This window comes from Chrysemys picta, chromosome 15 (genome assembly GCF_011386835.1).
Source record: "Chrysemys picta bellii isolate R12L10 chromosome 15, ASM1138683v2, whole genome shotgun sequence".
Lineage (NCBI taxonomy): Eukaryota > Metazoa > Chordata > Testudines > Emydidae > Chrysemys > Chrysemys picta.
The window spans coordinates 29,072,938-29,093,470 of record NC_088805.1 but is presented as its reverse complement, the minus strand read 5'-3'; the positions used below and the strand labels follow the sequence as shown (position 1 = coordinate 29,093,470).

Below are 20,533 nucleotides of genomic sequence, written 5' to 3'. Positions count from 1 at the left end.
AGGTACTAGTTCAACCTAGACTTCAGCTAAAGGCCTTGTCTTTGGTGCTATTCCCAACCATTATTGCTAATGCTTGTAAAACACCCCGGATGGCTATTGGATAAGGTTACAAGAAATTTTGAAGGGTGCTATCACATAGCACAAAGCCAGGGGCCAGCTAAAGGCCCCGCTTTGCTCGATTCTGGAGCACTGAAATACTGACAGACCTCTGTAGTATGATAGGAAATTCAGGCTCCTAAACTGGGAAGAAGAAAAGTGTTTTGGCCTTTGCCTCTGAAACACCTGCTGCAATGGAATGTTTCAAACAGCATTTTTTCTTCTTCTTCCATGTCTGGTTGAAGGTGAACAGTCTACAACATGTGACTGAGGATAAAGAGTGCCTGAGATTATAGCTTCATGAGTCCCCTGTAGGGAAGGACATTAGGGTTTGCAGACTCTTTCACGTATCTACAAAAGTTTTATCAGTTGCAGTGTGTAAATAGAGACTGGTCTCCCTTAAAGAGATGGCAGCATCACCTTGAGTTGTTGAAACTGGAATAAACTAGGCAGTGGAGAAATATACTGTAGGATTCAATCCTGTACTGATTGGGATTGGCCTAGATGGGACATCAGATGGATTTTATTATTGTTAGAAATTATTTTATGGCACCCACTAGCATAAAGGGTGCTTCCCAGAAAGTCAGATTCCCTGCCCCAAGGAGTTTATAATCTAATTGATGGACAAACCAGATTCTAGTAACTTGCTTACGTCTAACTGGAGAGATGAGTGATGGGTTTTCTGTCATTAACATCTATGATTCTCTGATAATCGTTTTGGATCTCTTCTGATTTTGCTGGTTCATTCGTTTCATGCTCTAGGCTTGTGGGCTGGATGGCTCTTTTGTATTAAAACTTGTTTTAATACTATCTTCACCAGAGAGCTGTATGTTGTGAAGTGCACATTCTACAACACATCATTGTTAATTAATACTAAAAGAGTATTCTACAAGACATTGTTAATTAATACTAAAAAAGAGTATTTTGGGTACCCCCACATTCTGTGTTAGAAACGTATCACCCCCACGTTCTGTGTTAGAAATGTATCACACCATCAGTCACGGGGCAGTCAAGAATCATTCTGAATACAATACCTTCCACACATCAAAAAGGTCTTACATTTAATTGGGTAATGTATTGCTAATATATCATTACTCTTTATTCAGTGGAGTTACTCTGGGTTTGAGCACTACTGTAATAGTTACACCATTGTTCCGTGCACGCTAGTTAAGTAGTTCTCTTTGAATGGTTTCAAAGCTTCAGTCACTGAGGGCCAGGTTTTCAAAGGTATTTAGGAGCCTAAAGCTACATATAGATGCCTAATGAAATATGCAAAGGCACCTGAACAGGTTAGGTGTCTGGGGCGGAATGCTACGTTCAGCCACTAGGTGGCGCAGTATGTAACAATCTCTGCAATCGGGCACTGTCATCTCCTCCTTGTACAGGGCAAACTCCTGTCAAATGTTATTGATGTCTCAGATTTCATTGCTAGCAAACATTTAATATTCAGAGTGGATGCATCCTTTTTTGGGTGGGCTTGTGTGAGGGGTTTTCCTCCCCCCATCTCTTCAATCAGAAATGAATCATTCCCACTGTGATATCACATAGCTATGCATGGTGCTAGCCCTAGGATTTCGGTGAGGAAGAGCATGATGATTCTTTGGGGGTAGTCCCAGAACATAGGTTCCCTTGTATATGAAAAGGGGTTGAGGGTACCTTCATGCCGTGACCAGCCTCCCACTGAAGGAGATGCACAGCGCAGCTGTTAAGGCTGGAGGAAATGGATAGATGACAAAATTTAAAAGGGATTTCAAGGATACTTCTCCAAATAAGTTAGGGGCCTGAGGGCAGGAGCCATTGGAGGGTTTCTGTATGTGTGGGTGAATTTTACCATTTACACAGTAGAGCTCTTTACCAAGAGTGATACGAGGTCTGAAAAACCTGCCATACAGTGAGACGAAAGCAGCTCAGTTTATTTAGTTTATCCAAGAGAAGGTTAATAGGTGACTTGATCATGGACTATACGAAATTGCAAAGGGAGAAGGTTTCTGCGAGTAGAAAGCACTTAAGCAGACAATGTTAAAAGAAGATCAAATGGCTGGAAGTTGAAGAGAGACAAGTGCAGAGAAATAACTGCACTGTTATATTTTGCATCTTAATTAACCATTGGAATAACTTATCTAGGGATGTCACTATTTCCACATCACTTGACGCCTATAAATCTTAACTGGATGTCTTTTTAAAAGGCACTCTGTAGCTCAAACAAGTTAGGACTTTATGCAGAATCATTTGGAGAAATTCACTGGCCTGGGTTATGCAGCAGGTCAGAGTATATGATCACAGTGGCCTTAACATCAATTAACTAATTTATCACCATACCCTCCACTCTTGTGTTGTAGGCATGTCAATATCATTGTTCCCATTTTACAGACAGAGCTACTGAAAGAGAGTGAGGCAGAGATGGTCAGTGACTTTCCAAAGCCACAGAAGGCATCAGAGAAAGGACTAGGATGCAGGAGTACTTCGCTCTCAGGGGATTTATCTACACTGGGAAAACAGGTGTTTAAAACTTGCTAATAACACTACTGATTTTCCCACTGTCAACAAACCTAGCATGTTTAGTCCACTAGAACAAATTGCCTCTCATGCTATTCAGCTGCCCCCTCTTGTACCCAGAAGCCACTCTGGTAACTTGCCAGAGAAGTCAGCTCATCTGCAGGATGGTGGCACATGGCCGGGAGGAAGCTTTAATGATTGGGTTACACCAGTTACATCCACCAGGCTGATTTGAAAAGAAAAAGGTTTCTAGTCCTTTCCCTTGTCACAAATGCTGAGATCAGCCTTGACATGTCCAGATCCATAAAATCAGAGGTTGCCAAAGCACAGTACTCTCTGTGAGGCAGCAGCTTTGACTGTTAGCAGTGTTTGTTTGCTTACTCGCTACTTTACATTCTCCATGAAGGTACCTAAAACTTTGGAACTAGCTCTAGTCCTAACTAGGTCCTGTGTAAGTTGAGCATCATGGCATGCTAAATGGTGCATCTCTCTATCGGGCTTTTGCAGACTGATAGGATTGATAGGGCTGTAGTTTTGTAGAGCTAGGGAGTTTTGTTGGCTCTCATGGAGTCAGCTATCTTGTAATTTATGTCAGAGTCCAGAGCCTCAGCTGGGTCTCTTAAAAACCTTTCATGAATTTAAATAAATAATTTGCAATATGATCTTCCAGCCACTCAGTTTAATTAGTAAGAACTTACTTTATTATTTTTTCAAATTCGGTGCTGAGCTGAAAATTGTAAAACTTTCATGTTTATTTGGTAAGTTTTACTTGTCTTTATTTATATCCAAACCAAACGTATTGAAGTTTCTGTCTTCCTTAACAGAAGATCTAATGCTAATGCTAAGAATTTATAACTTTAAACGAACCCCCTGAACTAGTAAATTGGATCCACTGATGCTCCAGGACCACCAGCCTTCCTAAGGCAGCAATGAGAAACCCTAAATGATGGATTTTCCATTGTGCATTTCACTTATGTGGTTTCCTTCCTTCCGACTTCTTTGAATCCTTCTCTGCTGGATGACCTTTTGGTTGCGGCTTCTTGAGGAATGCACGACGCAGACATGATAGGATAGACTCTTTGAATCTTCTTACAGCAAGAATAAGAGCAATGAGGATGAGGAGAGCAAGGCCAAGTATTGCCCAAAAAACCCACCAGATTTTGCCACTCACTATTTGTGGGGGAGGGCCACTGTCAATGCTTCCTCCAAAGCCATGGAACTGACAGTTTGGAGGGGCCCAGCCCATGATACAGTGACAGTTTTTATTATTGTTGCAAACTCCTCTCTCGCTGCACTTTTTGTCTTCATCACAAGCTCTTTTAATCACTGAAGCAGCCATACATGTCCGGTTCATACAAACCTGTGTGTTGCCACACGTTGTGCCATCTGCCACTACTCCGATGTCAACAATATCTACCCCTGGATGATAGTCTGTGCCCCAGCACCACCCATTGCCCATAGGGGTTTGAATTATGGTTGCATATTCCTCCAAGACAGGTACGGTTTTTACGTTCACACACTGCACTCTCCCACACAAAATGTTGCTATGGTTGCATTTCTCAAACGCAGTTTCTTTCCCGTCACCCCCACAGTTGCCAAACCGATCAGCTTTTACATTCAGTTCGTTGAAGCAAATTTCTGGAGCAGCTTTAGCTCCTTTTCCAAAGATACTTTCACACTGTAAATTATGGGTGGCGCATTTCCCCTTATAACAGTAGCCTTTGTCACTGCATGCCTTTCCATCCTGCTTATACACATCTTCAGGACACCACTCAGAAATCCCGTCACAATACTCGGGCAGGTCACACTCGTCTGTAATTGCTCTGCATGTTCTTCCTGGTGGAAGAAACTTACATTTTCTACAGCACTGTCCAACAGAACAAACCGCTCCTGGCTTCAGTGTGCAATTGTGATGGCAACAAGGATCTCTTCTACATTCTCGTAGGTTCCCACAATCACAGTCTTCTCCATGGTCCACTACTTTGTTACCACAGCGCTGAAGGGTAAAAAGTGTGTGAGGTTCAGGGATGTTAAACAAACAGTTTCCTTTTCCTTTATCCATTAGGTCTAAAAAATAATTTTTACTGCAGTTACTGAATAGACTGGTTCTTGAACTCGCTTCATTCATGATGCAGCTGGTGTGTTTGCCACACATACAGCCTGTGTGATCATGCTCCATGCCAAGATTATGACCCAGTTCATGAGAGAGAACCTTTGAAAAGAGTACTGGAGAATCATAAATGTATGCTTCAACTCCTGCTCCATAATAGCCTTCACAGATCCCACTGACATATGCCCTCCCAACTAGAGCTCCAAAATTTTTATAAATAAATAGGTGTGCAGCATCATGTTTCACCCGTGGAGAAATATTAAGTCTTCTCCAGTCATTAAAACTCTGAAGAAGCAACCTAATGTCTTCAGGAATGTTAATGGGGTTGCTTTGCGTCCAGATCAATAGCCCAACCAGAAGTATACGTAACTTTAGAGATTGAAAATGAGAATCTGCCATGTTGACTGTGTCAACAACGAGATATGTCACATTGGTTTCATTTTTCCCATGATAGTCAAACATTTTTTTGTCCACCACTATAAAGAGCTCGAGATACCTGGTGTGTCTGAATCTTATAGACAGGTCTTTACCTATTAAGTCCTTCCTAGTCTCCATTACTGTTGCTGGACGTTTTCTTTCTCCATCAGTTACTTCACACGTCACAGCCTTGGGTTCCATCTCCTCTGTTCGATAAAGACGGTGCTGGAACGTAAAGGAAGTCTTCACGGGTTCAATGCCATAGTTTAAGCTCCCAATCTGGAGAAACCCTTTGAGTCCAGAGCAGGTGCTGAGGGCCACGTGAGACTCTGGGGTATTTTCCACATACCCATGATAGTAGCAATCATCTGGAATATGGGGTTGATCTACTCTCAGTTGCCCTCTAGCATCATAAGTGAAGACCGGGAAATTTTTTACTAGGAATCCTTTCTTCTGCTTTAGGTGAACTACATGGATCTTTCCTTCCACCTTGATGGCATAGGACATCTCGTCCTTGGTGGCTTTGCCTTCTTTTGGTGCTAGCTTCCTCGGAACTATCACTTCATAGGAAGCAAACCGTGGAGGTGGATGAGGACTAGCGCCTGTGCTGGGAAGGAGAGACCCCAGCAACACCATGGAGACGCCCAGTTTGAGGAGCAGCAGTCTGTCCCTTGCCATCAGACTCCTCGGCATTAACGCTAATCCTCTCTGGGTCTGGTTTATGGTCGCTGCTTTCCAAACTGGAGCAGAGAAGGGAAATTGTGGGGTGTGTTAACTCAGCAGCACGGTCGTTAATTCAATCACCGAGTGGCTCCTTCTCATCTTAAGAAGCAGCAGGTAATGCCTCTCTCTCGCCACTCCCAACTGCTGCCCATGCCCGCTGCCAACTGCCTCTCTGAGCTTTAGTGAGTAGACCCAGTAAAACTTGTCCCCTTACATTTCACGCTCCAGATCAGCATCAAGTAATGCACAAAGGGGCCGGCCCTCTTTCACACCCGCATTTCTGTGGGCTCCTTCCTCGCCCATCTCGCTTTTGTAACATCAATGGATTGTGCTCACCATTTGTGTGATACCAAGTACCACAGCGCAACAGACCGTCTCACTATATAATAAAGCACAGCTCCACTAACAAACCGCTGTATGCAAGGAAATCCAGGCTTCTAAATGGGCAAAACAAAAAAAAACGGGTTATGTTTAACCCCTGAAATTCCTGCTGCCATGGAATGGCCGGGATGGCGGTTGATTGTTTTGTTGCCTCTTTAAACGTGAACATTCTACGGCATGTGGCTCGGGTTGGAGAGGGGCTTAGAACGTAGCCATGTGTGGTTTGTGCCGAGACAGACTTTAGGGCTTTCCAGGAGAGAGAGAGAGAGTGTGTGAGTGTGTGTGTGTGTGTGTGTGTAAAACTAGCACGTTTCCAAGCTATGCCAGAACCCAGCGCCGTGAAAGCCCAGCTACGCCCCGTTCCTTGAGTCAGTTCTCACAAGAGCTGGTGCAGCTATTCAAGCTACAATTCACAAAAGTCCTGGTTGTGACGCAATTAAAATAGTGCTGCACGTGGGACCTGTGCCACGACTGCACGACAGAAATGAAATGGTATCTAGCATTTAGCACTGCCCCGATTCCTGTACACCACAGAGCACCCATCCCGGCCCTCAGCCATGTCAGTCTTCCACTACCTCCTTTTCCAACGCCGCCCAGTGTTAAGATAATGAGTTGTGTGTGCCTGGAGAAATCCTTTGATGTGTTGGAAGGGGACAATTTGGTGAATGGGGCGCTGGATGGCTGTCAGCAGCTACTATGCTGAGGCTTGGGGACAGGGGCTTGTGAAGGGGGAAAATGCAGGAGGGCCATAGGCTGTGTTGCCAAAAACAAGCATTTAAAAATCATGACTCAGCTCCCCACGTAGCAGGAGATTATTTTAAACAGCGAGGGACTTCTTTTTTGTTTTGTTTTGTTTTGTTAAACTGTTTTTTTTTTCCTGGTCTGCGTTCTGACCTTTGAGCCTACAGGGGTGAGGCTGCCCGACCCTGATTTTCTGTGAGCTTCAAAATTCAACCTGAACTGCTAAAAACCACAAAAAGGGGTCATCCCCCCGCCCCTTGCTGGCTGCTTGGAGGGGATTCCACTTGCCCTCTCCTACGCCCTGGGGTGGGGTAAGGCGGGAGTGGCTGCCATTGATCCCACTCTAGCCTTTGCCCTTACCGATAACCCACCTCCCTCCTGACCCTCTCTGGGAAGCCTCCACGGCTTCTTCCTTCACTCATCTGTATTTGCCCATGCTAGTGTGCTTCCCTTGGGGACAACGGCCCTTTCTCACTCCGCCCTCCTGTTCTTCACAGTGCCCCTCTCTGCCTCCTCAGAGAATATGAGGCCACCCTCCTCCCTCAGGGCACCAGTACTTTAGCCCCATGGGTAACAATGGGGGACATGGACAGTGTCCATTTCTTTTAAGAGCTGCCTAAAGCCCTCCTCCACAGGCTGTAGGGAAGTGGCAGCCATCTTAACTGAGGGCTGCCTGTGGCTTCTGTCTCACTGAGAACAAGGAGAGATGACGGCCATTTGGAAAGCTGACTTTTACTGAAGGGGACAATATTAGGTGCTACCAGTCTCTGCTGAGGGAAAAAACTGTGGGTTGTGAAGAAAAAAAATGGCAAAAAATAGGAACCTTAGCCCTACATATTACGTTTTTAAAACTCCCAATTGGGTCTCGCCCCTCTTCTGCCAGCTTGTGTGCCACTTCACCAGTATCCTAAAAAAACACATTGGGGATGAACGGGGAAGCAAGGCTGCCGGATTCCAGTCAGACCCCAGTTACAAACCCTGGCACAGACAAGCTGTGAATTGCTTAGGGCTGATGGGGGGGCGGGGGGATGATCAATAGATTTAAATCCATCCGTTTTTTAATTCGCTGACCGTTTTGCTATTTGATTCCAAGACCAAATTTATTTAAATATTTTTAAAAACAGAACAAACTGCCAAAAGTGTGTGTGCGTATGTATAAAGTAAATTTACATGAGTCCTATTGAAACTAGTCATCCGGACCCATCGATTCTCTGGCAGGGTTCCCCAGGCATTTCCACAACTGCTCTGAGAAACCCTAAACCAGGGGTCGGCAACGTTTGGCACGCGGCTCGCTAGGGTAAGCGCCTGGCGGGCCAGGCCAGTTTATTTACCTGCTGACGTGGCAGGTTCGGCCGATCGCGGCCCCCACTTGCCGCGGTTTGCCGTCCCGGGCCAAAGGGAGCGGCAGGAAGCGGCACGGGCGAGGGATGTGCTGGCCGCGGCTTCCCGCCGCCCCCATTGGTCCGGGACGGGGGGCCGCGATCGGCCGAACCTGCCGCGTCAACAGATAAATAAACTGGCCCGGCCTGCTAGGGTGCTTACCCTGGCGAGCCACATGCCAAACGTTGCCGACCCCTGCCCTAAACCATGGACTTGCCACTCTGCACTGGCTTTTTGAAGCTAATGCTGCCTTATTTTTACATGCTCCTGCGAGAGAGATTTATTTGCGCAACGCTTTCAGATGCGCTACGAATCACTTTTGTTACAGGCTTTTTAAGTAAGAGAGCAATAGCTGCAGCGACTATAGCGGCAGCAATGGTTATGCCCACAATAGTCCCGACAAAACTAAAGAGTCCAATTTTGGAAAGTGGTGGGGGCCCACTGTCAATGCTTCCTCCAAAGCCGGCGAACTGACAGTTCGGAGGGGCCCAACCGTCATTACAGTGGCAGTTCCCATTACTGTTGCAAACCCCTCTGCCGCCGCACTTCTTTACAGTACAGTTGGATGTCAGCACTGTTGTCTCATTGACACATGTATGGTTAATACAAATCTTATTTGTACCACACTTTGCGCCATCGTCTACTATACCAGTATCAGAAAGCTCCATCCCCACGTGAAAGTCTGTACCCCAGCACCACATATTATCCACTGGAGTTTGAATTATGGTCGTATGATCCTCTCCCCGCGGTATTCTTTTTACATTCACACACTGCACCCTTCCGCACAAGATGTTTTCCAATTTACATGCCTCAAACTTTACATCTCCCCCATCCCCTCCACAGTTGCCAAACCGATCCCCTTTTGAGTTCACTTCTTTGAAGCAACTTTCTGGAGCTGCCATGGCTGCTTTGCCAAAGAGGTATTGACATTGTAAATTGTGAGTAGAGCAAAACCCATGAAAACAGTAGCCATTGTCACTGCATAAAGTCCCGTCTTGCATATACACATTCTCTTGGCACCACGGAGAAGTCCCATTGCAATACTCAGGCAGGTCACATTCACTTGTCTTCTTTCTGCATGTTCTTCCTTCTGGAAGAAACTGACATTTGTGACAGCACTGTCCCAAATCACAAATAGCCCCTGGCTTCAACTGGCAAGTGTGATCACAACAAGGGTCTTTTTTACATTGCTTTTTGGAGCCACAATCGCACTGTTCTCCTGGGTCAACTATGAAGTTGCCACAATGCTGCACGTGAAATAGTTTTTCAATTTCTGGGATGTTATTCAGACAGCGTCCTTGCCCTGACACTGTTAGGTCAAAATAGTCTCTAGAACTGCAGTTACTGAATTGATGGACTTGTATATGATGCGCATTCATGATGCAGGTACTGTCATTGGCACATACGCACTCTTTTCCATCATGTTTCATGCCAATATTATGTCCCAACTCATGAGCAACAAGCACAGCAAACTCCTTTGAAGGGCCATGCATGAATGCTTCGACACCCGATGCACGTTTCTTATCACAGACACTTCTCAGGTACGCTTTTCCAATGTTTGCTCCAAAGTTCATATACACAAACAGGTGTCCTACATCATGTGGCGCCCGTGGATAAATGTGACGTTTTCTCCAAAGGTTAAAATTGGAAAGAACCTCACTTATATTGTGTGTAATTTTGATGGGGTTGCTTTCTGTCCAAATCTCTAGTCCAGTTAGTAGTACGCGAAGACGAAGAGGATAAAAAAGCTCATCCACCATACTGACTACATCAACAACTTGCATTGAAACATTAGTTATATTTCTGCCTGAATATTCAAACCGCAGTTTGTCCACCACTATAAGAAGCTCCATATACTTAGTGTGCGTCCAGGGATGAAATTCCTGTGCTTTGGGAACCTGCCTCCTCTCTGTTTCAGAAGCTTGATATTTGATCTCTTTGGCGGTTAATCCACACGTCACAGCCTTGGGTTCCATCTCCTCTGTCCGATAAAGACGGTGCTGGAATGTAAAGGAAGTCTCCACAGGTTCAATGCCATAGTTTAAGCTCCCAATCTGGAGAAACCCTCTGAGTCCAGAGCAGGTGCTGAGGGCCACGTGAGACTCTGGGGTATCTTCCACGTACCCATGATAGTAACAATCGTCTGGAATATGGGGCAGATCTACTCTCAGTTGACCTCTAGCATCGTAAGTGAAGACTGGGAAATTTTTTACTAGGAATCCTTTCTTCTGCTTTAGGTGAACAATGTGGTTCTTTCCTTCTGCCTTGATGACATAGGACACCTCATCATTGGTGGCTTTGCCTTCCTTCGGTGCTAGCTTCCTTGGAACTATCACTTCATAGGAAGCAAACCGTGGAGGTGGATGAGGACTAGCGCCTGTGCTGGGAAGGAGAGACCCCAGCAGCACCATGGAGATGCCCAGTTTGAGGAGCAGCACTCTGTCCCTTGCCATCAGACTCCTCGGTATTAACGCTGGATTAAACTGAATGCTCTCTGGCTCTGACTTATGGTTGCTGATGCCCAAACTGCAGCAGAGAAGGGAAATCTTGGGGTGTGTTAACGCAGCAGTACTGCCCTTAATTCAATCACAGAGCAGCTCCTTCACCCAGTACAGCCCAGCATCTTAAAAAGACAAAGGTAATGCCCCTTTCTCCATTGCTAGTTGCTGCCCATACCCCCAGCTAACTGCCTCCCTCTCTGACTCTGAACATTTTAATGACCAAGTTATATTCCCCACACCCTCCTTACATATCACCAGCTAGATCCACCTGGAGTATCAAAGCTGCCTGCCACCTTTCACATACATTTTTATGGGCACCCTCCCCATCTGTGTCTTTTGTATTTTCAGGGGTGCTCTCTCTGTCTGGCAGGGCAATACTACGTCCAACAAAGCAGCAGGTCAGCCAGAGAGCCCAACTCCGCTGTATTATACAGCACAGAAACACTAACAAATCTGTCTGTGAAAGGAAATGTAGGCGCCTAAACTAGGAAGAGGATAACACTTATAAAATGTTACTCCGGAAACTTTTGCGGCAATGGAATGGCCCAGATCGTGTCTGTTTCTCTTCGTGCCTCTTTGAATGTGAACATTCTACGGCATGAAGCTCAGAATGCAGCCATGTGTTCCCCCATGCAGGGATGGGCATGAAATGGAGATTTGGATCCCTGGGATTCTACTCGATATAAATTTGGAATGAATAAGGCAATGGAAAGATAAAGGGTGGTGAATAATGCCTCAGTCACTCATTGGGCCCTAATATAGCAACAAGACACACCTTGGGTTATTAATGAATGCTTTTTGGCACACTGGCTAGCGGATTGCCCTTTTCTAAACACCCTATTGCTGCTCATAAGCTGACATTTTATATATATATTTTTAATTGTTTTTTTGGAAAGTGGGTTGCATGCACTGAGCAATGCAGCCTTCTGCTCTGGGAGATATTCTCACAGTAGGGTGAGAAAATGAAGAGGCTTGAAAGCTTCCTGCCCGCTACAATTTTACGTCTACACAGCTTGTTGGGGGTTTTGTAATCTCTCTTTTTAAGTTACCGGGACTTTTTAGGCCTGTTCTTTCCTCCTTTCTCCAGCAACATGGATGCTATGTCCCAGCGATGCTTTACAGATCAAATAGCCACTCACTTTCTATTATGCTAATGATTAAAAATAGTTTTACTGAACAGTTAGGTTATTTACAATTGAAAGTGGGTTGGAGAGGCAGCAATGCCCCAAAATTGCTGTTACCGTGTCCTCCCCATCTCCCTCCAGCCCCAGCCTGCCTATCTTCAGCACGTCTCCCCTCCATTCCCTGTCAACTTTAGGAGTGCAGAGATTTCTTAAGCATTTTTCACTGATGAGCTCCTCATTGGGTTGGTGTCACGGTGTAGCATCAATCAGAACGTGCCTTTGGACAGTCAGTCTTTTCCCGTCTTCCTGCCATATTCTAACCGGGCTCTGAAGATATCTGACTGATATCAAATGCAGACTGTAATACAGTGAAGTATGAGTTAACTAACTACCCAAGAAGCAAGAAAAAACATCAGTCTCCTAGTAGAGGGTGTTCTTTACTGAAAGGTTGAACAAAATTCTACGGGAAATCTTGGGACAGTTCCCATTTGTGTAAAGTTCTTATGAAAGCAACATCATTCCAGATAGAAATCGCAACATAGTGAACTCAAAACCTTGCAATGCCTTCCTTTGCTTCAGCTTCATTTTCTTTAATGCAGTGCCTTGTGAGAGTTTTCCCTTTATGCAACTCATTAAGGAAATAAGAATAACTAGTTTCTGCTTCCAGGAATACCCTTACAGCGTGGGGTCACCAAATGTAAAACGAGACATCAGATTTAAAACATTAAATTGAGTCTTAGCTACCATAGTAGATTTAAAACATTAAATTGAGTCTTAGCTACCATCAACTTTATCTCCGCAACTCAAACATTACAGCTACAGTAAGTTATACAGTAGAACCTCAGAGTTACAAATACCAGAGTTACCAACTGACCAGTCAACCACACACCTCCTTTGGAACCGGAAGTACGCAAACAGGCAGCAGCAGAGACAAAAAAGAAAAAAAGCCACTACAGTACAGTACTGTTTAAATGTAAACTATGAAAAAAATAAAGGGAAAGCAGCATTTTTCTTCTGCATAGTAATCTTTCAAAACTGTATTAAGTCAATGTTCAGTTGTTTATGTAAACTTTTGAAAGAACAACTGTAACTCTTTGAAATGTTTGTAACCCTGAACAGAGTTACCAACAAGCTCCATTCCTGATGTGTTTGTAACTCTGAGGTTCTACTGTATATACTCTGACAGAATGGGGCTAAACTGTATTCTTATTGAGTGTATAATGCTGCCATCTACAGGGAGGCATCATAGTTACTAAAGAAGAGATGACAGGTTATCTTGCCCCACCTATAATTATCAGTGTGAGATTGTCACCTACCTTTATTTTCTGGTACTTTGTCTAGCCCAGTTTTGTAGTTTGCCCTTAAACACAGCACATTTTATCTCAAAGCACTTTACAAATATGAATAAGTTAGGCCACCCAGCACTCTTGTGAGGTACAAAGGAATGTGACTATTCCATTCTACTACAGGCAGGTAAAACTGAAGCAGAGAGGTCAGATGACATAGTGAGAGAAACAGAGCCCAGTTGTCCTGGGTGTGGACCACACGACTGTCCCTTTCTCCCTTTTGAGCTACAAAGATTTAAATTCAGCCTTGATCCAAACAAAAAAGCCAGATACCTTTTAAGTTTAGTAAAATCACTTTTTATGTACACTGATGAATAATATTTACAATCTAATACTGATCCAAAATAAACTAATATTACAGATAACACTGAAAAGGAGAAATGAAAATATTCTTAATACACAGAAGTTAAACATGGCATATGAAGAGTTCCAAGAGAGATTTCCAAAGGAAAAACACGTGGTAATGATATCATTTAACAACTTCCTATTTCCAAGCCAACACATTCTCTTTCTAGACAAGTTCTTCTAATCTTTTCTTTTTTAAATAGCCCCAAACAGTCAAATCATAAGATAAGCCAGATATATATTTAAAAAAATATATAAAAAGGTCAAATGATTTCAGGCAAAGATTTATTTAGAGTTTTATTTAAAAACAAAAGAACCCCTCGCATAGTAGCTTCCTTTATCCTTTGTGTTTTTATAAAGAAAGGTTCTTTTATGGGGTACCATCCATCAGACCCTTTCAATTCAAGATATTTAAAATATTACAGTCTGCTAAGGAGAACTGGTGGAGTTTATTACCAAACAAAAATATGCACAATCAAGACAAAATACCTGGCAGTTTCATCCACTGAAAAATAAAGATATAGGGCAGAAAAAATAAAATGTACTTAAATATTTAAATGAAATCCATTAGTGTATTTAATTTTGAATTCAAAAATTTAACTAATTTTTAAAAAGTAAAATAAATCATTTTCTCATTTTATAAAGCCATTTGACCTTCAGTTTCAACTGTGTCACCTTAATCTCTTCCTTCCGACGCATTTCAGATTAATCTAGTCTCAATTAGTATATGGACAATATCAAAGTAAACTTACAAAAGGCAGTTTTTCCACCAGAGACTTGGAAATTTGACTTCTCCCCCTCCAAACCTGCACTGTTAAAATACTGAAACCGTTCTAAGTCAGGCCTGAATTTACCCATCTTGCAATTACTAACGGCACAAAGTCATCCTGTCATTTAAATAAATTAAAACCGATAAATGGAGGAGGGACTCGGTCACAACGCTGAGTAACTAGCCAGCCAGTTGTAGGTCTTCCTTCCCATTTTCTAGCCCTGGTTTGGATTTCTCCTAGAAGTAGTTGCCATAATACTCTAAGGTTTTCTACAAAATGGATATTTTGTATTGTGGAAACAGTTTGAAGCTATTTCTTACAGGTGATTACAAAATAGCAGCACCAAAGGGGTTTTGGGGAATCCCATCTTGGCTTCGCTTCCAAAGCAAAGCCATATGGAAATACCAGGTCACTGGTTAAGGCAGTAGTGCCCAAAGTTTGGCCTGTGGAATTCTATAAGGCAAGCCTTGTCATGATCCCCTTTAATACTGGAGGCAACCTGCATGAGAGAACAGGTCCCTGCATGCTATACTCCATCTTGCTCACAAAGCAGAAATTGGTTGGATCACAAGAGAGCATGGCATTCTGGGACCAGTATTTTTTGTTGCCCAGCATTCCATATTAAAGATGAGGATAACTACAATCCGATCCATTTTATATGCGAGCTACAGGTGGCCTTATGCTCCTGGGAAGATGCCAGTGCGGTGCTCAGTTGGGCAAAGTTTGGGCCTCCTGGTTTACAGGATAAAGCTTCAAAGCCGTTTGTGGGGAATTAGCTACACAATCCCTATTAAAATGATGTGACTGCCTTGTTTAATTCTCCATACACCATGCTTAAAAGTTGACAATTAAGATGTCCCAGGAAAAACAGACGTCGAGTGAAAGTTTAAAACAATCTCAAATATTTAAAGACTTTATGGATGTTGACATGAGCGAGAGATTAGTGCAAAGGAAAGGTGTACCAGCCTGAAGCCTTGCAGCTGCTACTACAGAGAAGTGAAGAATGCTCATTTCTGCTAACGGATTGTACCTATGCCTTAATCTGGAGAGGGCATCTCTTTTATGGAGGAGGACAGTTAAAGTATCCATGTTCCATTTGTCCTATGGACCACAGCCTTGGAAGTTATTCCCATCTCATATAGTTTTATGGGGCAGGACCGTTACTAACCAGAACTAGCCAGACATCAAGTTCACTTTACCAAAAAATTAGGTTTCCAGCAAGGAAATATAAAACCATTATTCATTGCCTGCTAGTTCACTACCTTTCTCATTAGTATGTATCGGTGCACAAGTATTCCATGTAGTGTTTAAGGGTGTTATTCTTATTGGGCAAAAATCTCCCATTGTAGTCAGGAAAGGTGCTAGCTAAGTAAGGACTGTGTCCTAAAATTGCAATAATCAGGCCGTTTAAAGCTTTAAGCAGTGGGGGTACTGCTGGAAGGGATCAAAACAGCCGACACACAGACAATGTATGCATTGGAAAAGAATGCAAACGGAAACATCTCCTTTATGTAGGAAAAACCAAGTAATTGTTTACAAAATCCTACAAAAAGTATCAGATGCAGCTTTGCCAGCCAAAGCAAACAGGTAAGAGGAAGTCTGATTTAGAAAAAGATAGAATGTGGCCCAACTGCCACACTGAGTACACTGGGAGATTTATGGCTCAGGTTGTTAAATGTAAACCCAAGAGTAATGAGCTATGAAATGTAACAAAGTTCAAGAGTAATTACTCCTAATAGCCCTGAATTGGCACTTCAGGCTGCAGACCATACGTTCTCTGTCTGCACAGGTATGGTACCAAAATATCTCTATAAAAAGCCTTCAACGAGTCTCAAAAGAAAGGAAAGTATCAGAAAATAGAAAACTAGAAATATTTACAGATTTTATTTTTTAAATTATAAAAAAAAGCAGATTTTTTTTTTTTTTTTTTTTTTGAGCCAAAGTTTCAGACTAAGGATTTGCCCTTGGTGGCCTTCACAGTATGCTGCTGCATAGGGACTTGAGTCGGGGGCAGCTCTGGGTCAATCTCTCCCCAGGCAGATGAAGCTCAAGAAAATCACAGAGCGGATGTGCTTGGACTCCAGTGAGGGACATAGATGGATGACCACTAGCCATCTCGCACAGCAGCACTGTGATTATACACAGGATGATCCCTTCCAGCCAGGAGGACAAGCTTGATTCTGTGCTTCAACAGGGTTATATATTCCAGAAGGAAAATGGTGGAGTGGTGGAAAAAGAAACAAAACTCAGGCTCAACTATTCATCTGGGGAAAAGGCAAACAAATCCACCCACATGTTGCTGCCTGAGGGAGAGATCACTATTAAAATAAAAACAATAAGCACAAGTTACTGAAGTTCTCCCCTACTATTTTAAAATGAAGACAAGGCATCTGATGCTGAATAGCCACTCAAGTCCTGGTGAAGCCAGGAGCAAAATGTGGAGCTGGAGAAGAGAGGTACAGAATTACCAATCAGAACTGAAAATTATAGCAAGAGTATGGACTTGAGTACGTGTCTCCTTAGCAATGCTAAGAGTGGCTCTTGGGTTATCTGGCAGAGGAGAAAGTTATTCTGCTGTCACTACAATGCTGCAGATTTTAGGTAAAAAGGATGCCTATGAAGTTTGTTCCATGGCACTTGCTTCAAATATTTACTGAGCAAAATGCTAAGAAACTGTAGTTGTCTCATTCATATACTTAGTCATTGCAGCTGTCAGTATAGCAGATGGAAGGCTGCTTCTGCATCTGGTTATTAAGAAAACAAACGGTCTTTAACAATATAATTTGTCCCATTCAAGGGACTCATGAATTAACAGTACATGAGTAATCATATATACCTTGAGGAACTGAGTTTTAAAAAAATATTACAGTACCAATGATTTTTGTATCTACAACTATACAGGATTTTCAAGCAGTGTGGAAATTTAATGAAATAATTATGATTTATTAATTTACATAAAAAATATTTTACAGTTAAAGAACAGCTTTCAAATGGTAAAAAAAAAATAGTAAGAAGCTCTAGCTATTGTGAATCATGGGAGTTTGTCTGCTCTTCAATAACTTGTTTCACTATTTCTGCCAGCTTTAGCCGGTCCACCTTATCTGTGAATCCTCTGCCTGAAATTAAAGAAAAAGCAAGTCAGCTTCAGTGTGGTGCAGGGAGGAAAGCAGACAGTCATAACTGGTTGAATACAAACTGATGCTTTGATCCCGGACAGTAATGCTTAGGGTAACCTTTTGAAAAGCCCCCAAGTGACTCAGAGGCCTAACCCACATTCAAAAATCAATGGGACTTAGGTGCTTTTTGAAAAGGTTACCTGAGCCTCAAACATAAAATTTAAACAGGTTTTAAAAAACCATTTAATTCATGCTCTGTGCTGGCAAAACTGACACCATTGGGGCCATCTAAGCCTGAATGGATTTAAAACAGGTTTGTTAAAACGGTTTCAAAACATACCCTGCAGACAAGAGCAGTCTCTGTCTTAGGAGAAGGCGCCACTTACCATTCCAGCTGAAGCTCTGTAGAGTGTCTCGCAATAACTTACACTCCCTATTATATTTCCATGCTTCCTGCATCACTTCATTCAGTTTCTCATCTTCATTCTCTCCTATTTAAAAGAAAGACCAGATAAAACAGATTTGTCATATAAATTCTCAGCAAAGGATGCACCCTTCTTTTTCTCCTGCATACTGGTTTGGGGAGCAGAGGCTTTGTTTAGAAAGCCAGTTTAATAGCACCACATGCCACTGTTAAAGCAAGGTGTGAACACTTTATTACACAGGTAATTTACAATCCACATGCCGTTACAAAGAGCAATCCTATTCTTGTAATTGGAAAGTTTTGCAGTGACCTTGCCCACATCTCAATCCCTCCTTCTCCCAGGTCTCTGTTGGGCCGTACCAAGAAGAATCCATGTAACTGATTTGAACAGCAACTCATTGCCCAGGCTCTGTAGATCTGCCTTCTATCCTCTCCTGCCTCTTGACTAACAGGGTGCTGATTTCCTTCAAAAGGCTGCATAACTGACAATATGCACCTCCACAGATCCCCTACAGTGGCATGTGTGACTCCCAAGCACTGGAAGGCTCTTCTAGCTAGACATCACATCACACATAAATCAGCAAAGGGTTGCACCAAAGTTATGTATATGAATCAATCTTTTGCAATGAAATTTCCTGTATAAGGTGTCCTAGAGATACACATTCTAGGGCAAAAGGACATTGATTCATGTGTGTGTTAGCTTTGCCTTCAGGGCTGGTAAAAAGGGACAATTCCAAAGATGCTGGGCTTTCCTGCAAGGAAACTATTGTCCTATAGCTATAAAACAAGCCCCTTTAGGACTCTGTGTCAGGCAATCTGCTCCCTATTTCCTGAGACTGACTATTGCAATAGGAACGCTGGGCATACTCCTTCATTGCTGACACAGGGGCTAAACTGGCACCACAGTATACATGCATTAGCTTTCTTAAAAGCGGTGACCTTTACCAGCCTGTGGTAGAATACACTGTGCAATGACATCTCTGAGTTTTTCCAGAGCCACATTGGAATCATCGCTTCCGTTCTCAGGATCATGGATATAGACACCATCCTTCGGTTTAGTGCTGTAACAGATGGGAGTGAGAAGGAAACACTATGACAGTCTGAGCACAACACAGCCATGTAACCAAAAGCCAAATCTAAGAAGAAAATAACTGCTAATAGCAGAAGTTTGAAAGAAGTCTGATCATATCCATTACTCAATACACAATTCTGAACCCATGTATATTTCTCTTATGGGATCTGGAAACCTGTAAAAGAAAGTAGATTTATCAAAAGTTCTGACATAGTATTCTGCCTTTTGATGGCACCTTAGATCAGAAGATTAAGACTTTTACTAATATCATAAGAACGGCCATACTGGGTCAGACCAAAGGTCCATCTAGCCCAGTATCCTGTCCTCTGACAGTGGCCAATGGCAGGTGCCCCAAAGGGAATGAACAGACAGGTTATCATCAAGTGATCCATGCCCTTTCACCCAATCCCAGTTTCTGGCAAACAGAGGCTAGGGACACCATTCCTGCCCATCCTGGCTAATAGCCACTGATGGACCTACCCTCCATGCAAGGCCGGCTCCAGGCACCAGCATAGCAAGCAGGTGCTTGGGGCGCCCAATTCAAAGGGGCAGCACTCCGTCTGGTATCAGGGCAGCACGTTCGGGTCTTCGGCGGAAATTCGGCAGCGGGTCCCCCATTCCCTCTCTTCCTCTTTGAGCTGCTGCCGAATTGAGAGGGAGGATCCGCTGCCGAAGTGCCGCAGAAGAAGCGGCGCGATTGAGCTGCCGCTGAAGTGCCGCCGCTCTTTTTTTTTTTTTTTTTTTTTTTTTTTTTTGCCGCTTGTGGCGGCAGAAAAGCTGGAGCCGGCCCTGCCTCCATGAATCTAGTAACATGCTCAATACTCCTAGCAGGTAAGTTAATATCCTAATTGTCAGAGGAGTAAACTGCAGCAGAGCGAGATGAAGTGGTTTGCCCAGTGAATCAGTGGCAGAACCTGGAACAAATCTTGACGTCCTGAGTCCCAAGCTGTCCTGCTCTAACCGCTTTCTTATAGCTAGGTCTGCTCCATTCTAACTATAAATGATATAGAATCGTAGGATTGTTAGTCTCTAAGGTGCCACAAGTACCCCTGTTCTTTTTGCAGATACAGACTAACACGGCTGCTACTCTGAAACCTGTCATATTTAGCTTGTGATCCACTATGACCCTCAGATCCCTTTCCGCAGTACTCCTTCCTTGGCAGTCATTTCCCATTTTGTCTGTGTGCAACTGATTGTTCCTTCCTAAGTGGAGTACTTTGCATTTGTCCTTAATGAATTTCATCCTATTTACTTCAGACCATTTCTCCAGTTTGTCCAGATAATTCTGAATTTTAATTCTATCTTCCAAAGTACTTGCAACCCCTCCCAGCTTGGTATTGTCTGCAAACTTTATAAGTGTACTCTCTCTGTCATTATCTATATAATTGATGAAGATATTGAACAGAACTGGACCTGTAACTGATTCCTTCGGGGCCCCTCTTGAGATGCCCTTCCATACATTTAAAACTAGAGATTTAAAAAAAAAAATTC

General features: G+C 43.2%; 3 protein-coding genes across 5 annotated transcripts in view; all 3 read right to left on the bottom strand.

The window, feature by feature from the left end:
- Nucleotides 1–3,439: 3,439 nt before the first annotated feature.
- On the bottom strand, nucleotides 3,440–5,812 carry LOC101941774 (disintegrin and metalloproteinase domain-containing protein 20-like). Its single transcript, XM_005298747.3, has one exon. It carries the CDS (start codon nucleotides 5,810–5,812, stop codon nucleotides 3,560–3,562), a length of 2,253 nt encoding a protein of 750 aa, XP_005298804.2. The 3' UTR covers nucleotides 3,440–3,559.
- LOC101942032 (disintegrin and metalloproteinase domain-containing protein 9-like) lies at nucleotides 4,048–10,915 on the bottom strand. Its single transcript, XM_065568784.1, has one exon. The coding sequence runs from the start codon at nucleotides 10,795–10,797 to the stop codon at nucleotides 8,602–8,604; it is 2,196 nt and encodes a 731-aa protein (XP_065424856.1). The 5' UTR covers nucleotides 10,798–10,915; the 3' UTR covers nucleotides 4,048–8,601.
- A 6,437-nt stretch (nucleotides 10,916–17,352) lies between these two features.
- Nucleotides 17,353–20,533, bottom strand: part of MAPKAPK5 (MAPK activated protein kinase 5) — a 28,122-nt gene continuing 24,941 nt past the window's right edge. For 2 of the 3 annotated variants that reach the window (XM_005298592.5, XM_065568785.1), the window contains 3 exons: nucleotides 18,916–19,031; nucleotides 17,933–18,037; nucleotides 17,353–17,546 (listed from right to left, as the gene is read on the bottom strand). In XM_005298592.5, coding sequence (XP_005298649.1) covers nucleotides 17,452–17,546; nucleotides 17,933–18,037; nucleotides 18,916–19,031 — 316 coding nt within the window. In that variant the 3' untranslated portion in view covers nucleotides 17,353–17,451. Of the gene's footprint in view, nucleotides 17,547–17,932; nucleotides 18,038–18,909; nucleotides 19,032–20,533 lie in introns of all 3 variants that reach the window. The other variant, XM_005298591.5, reaches the window with a different exon arrangement.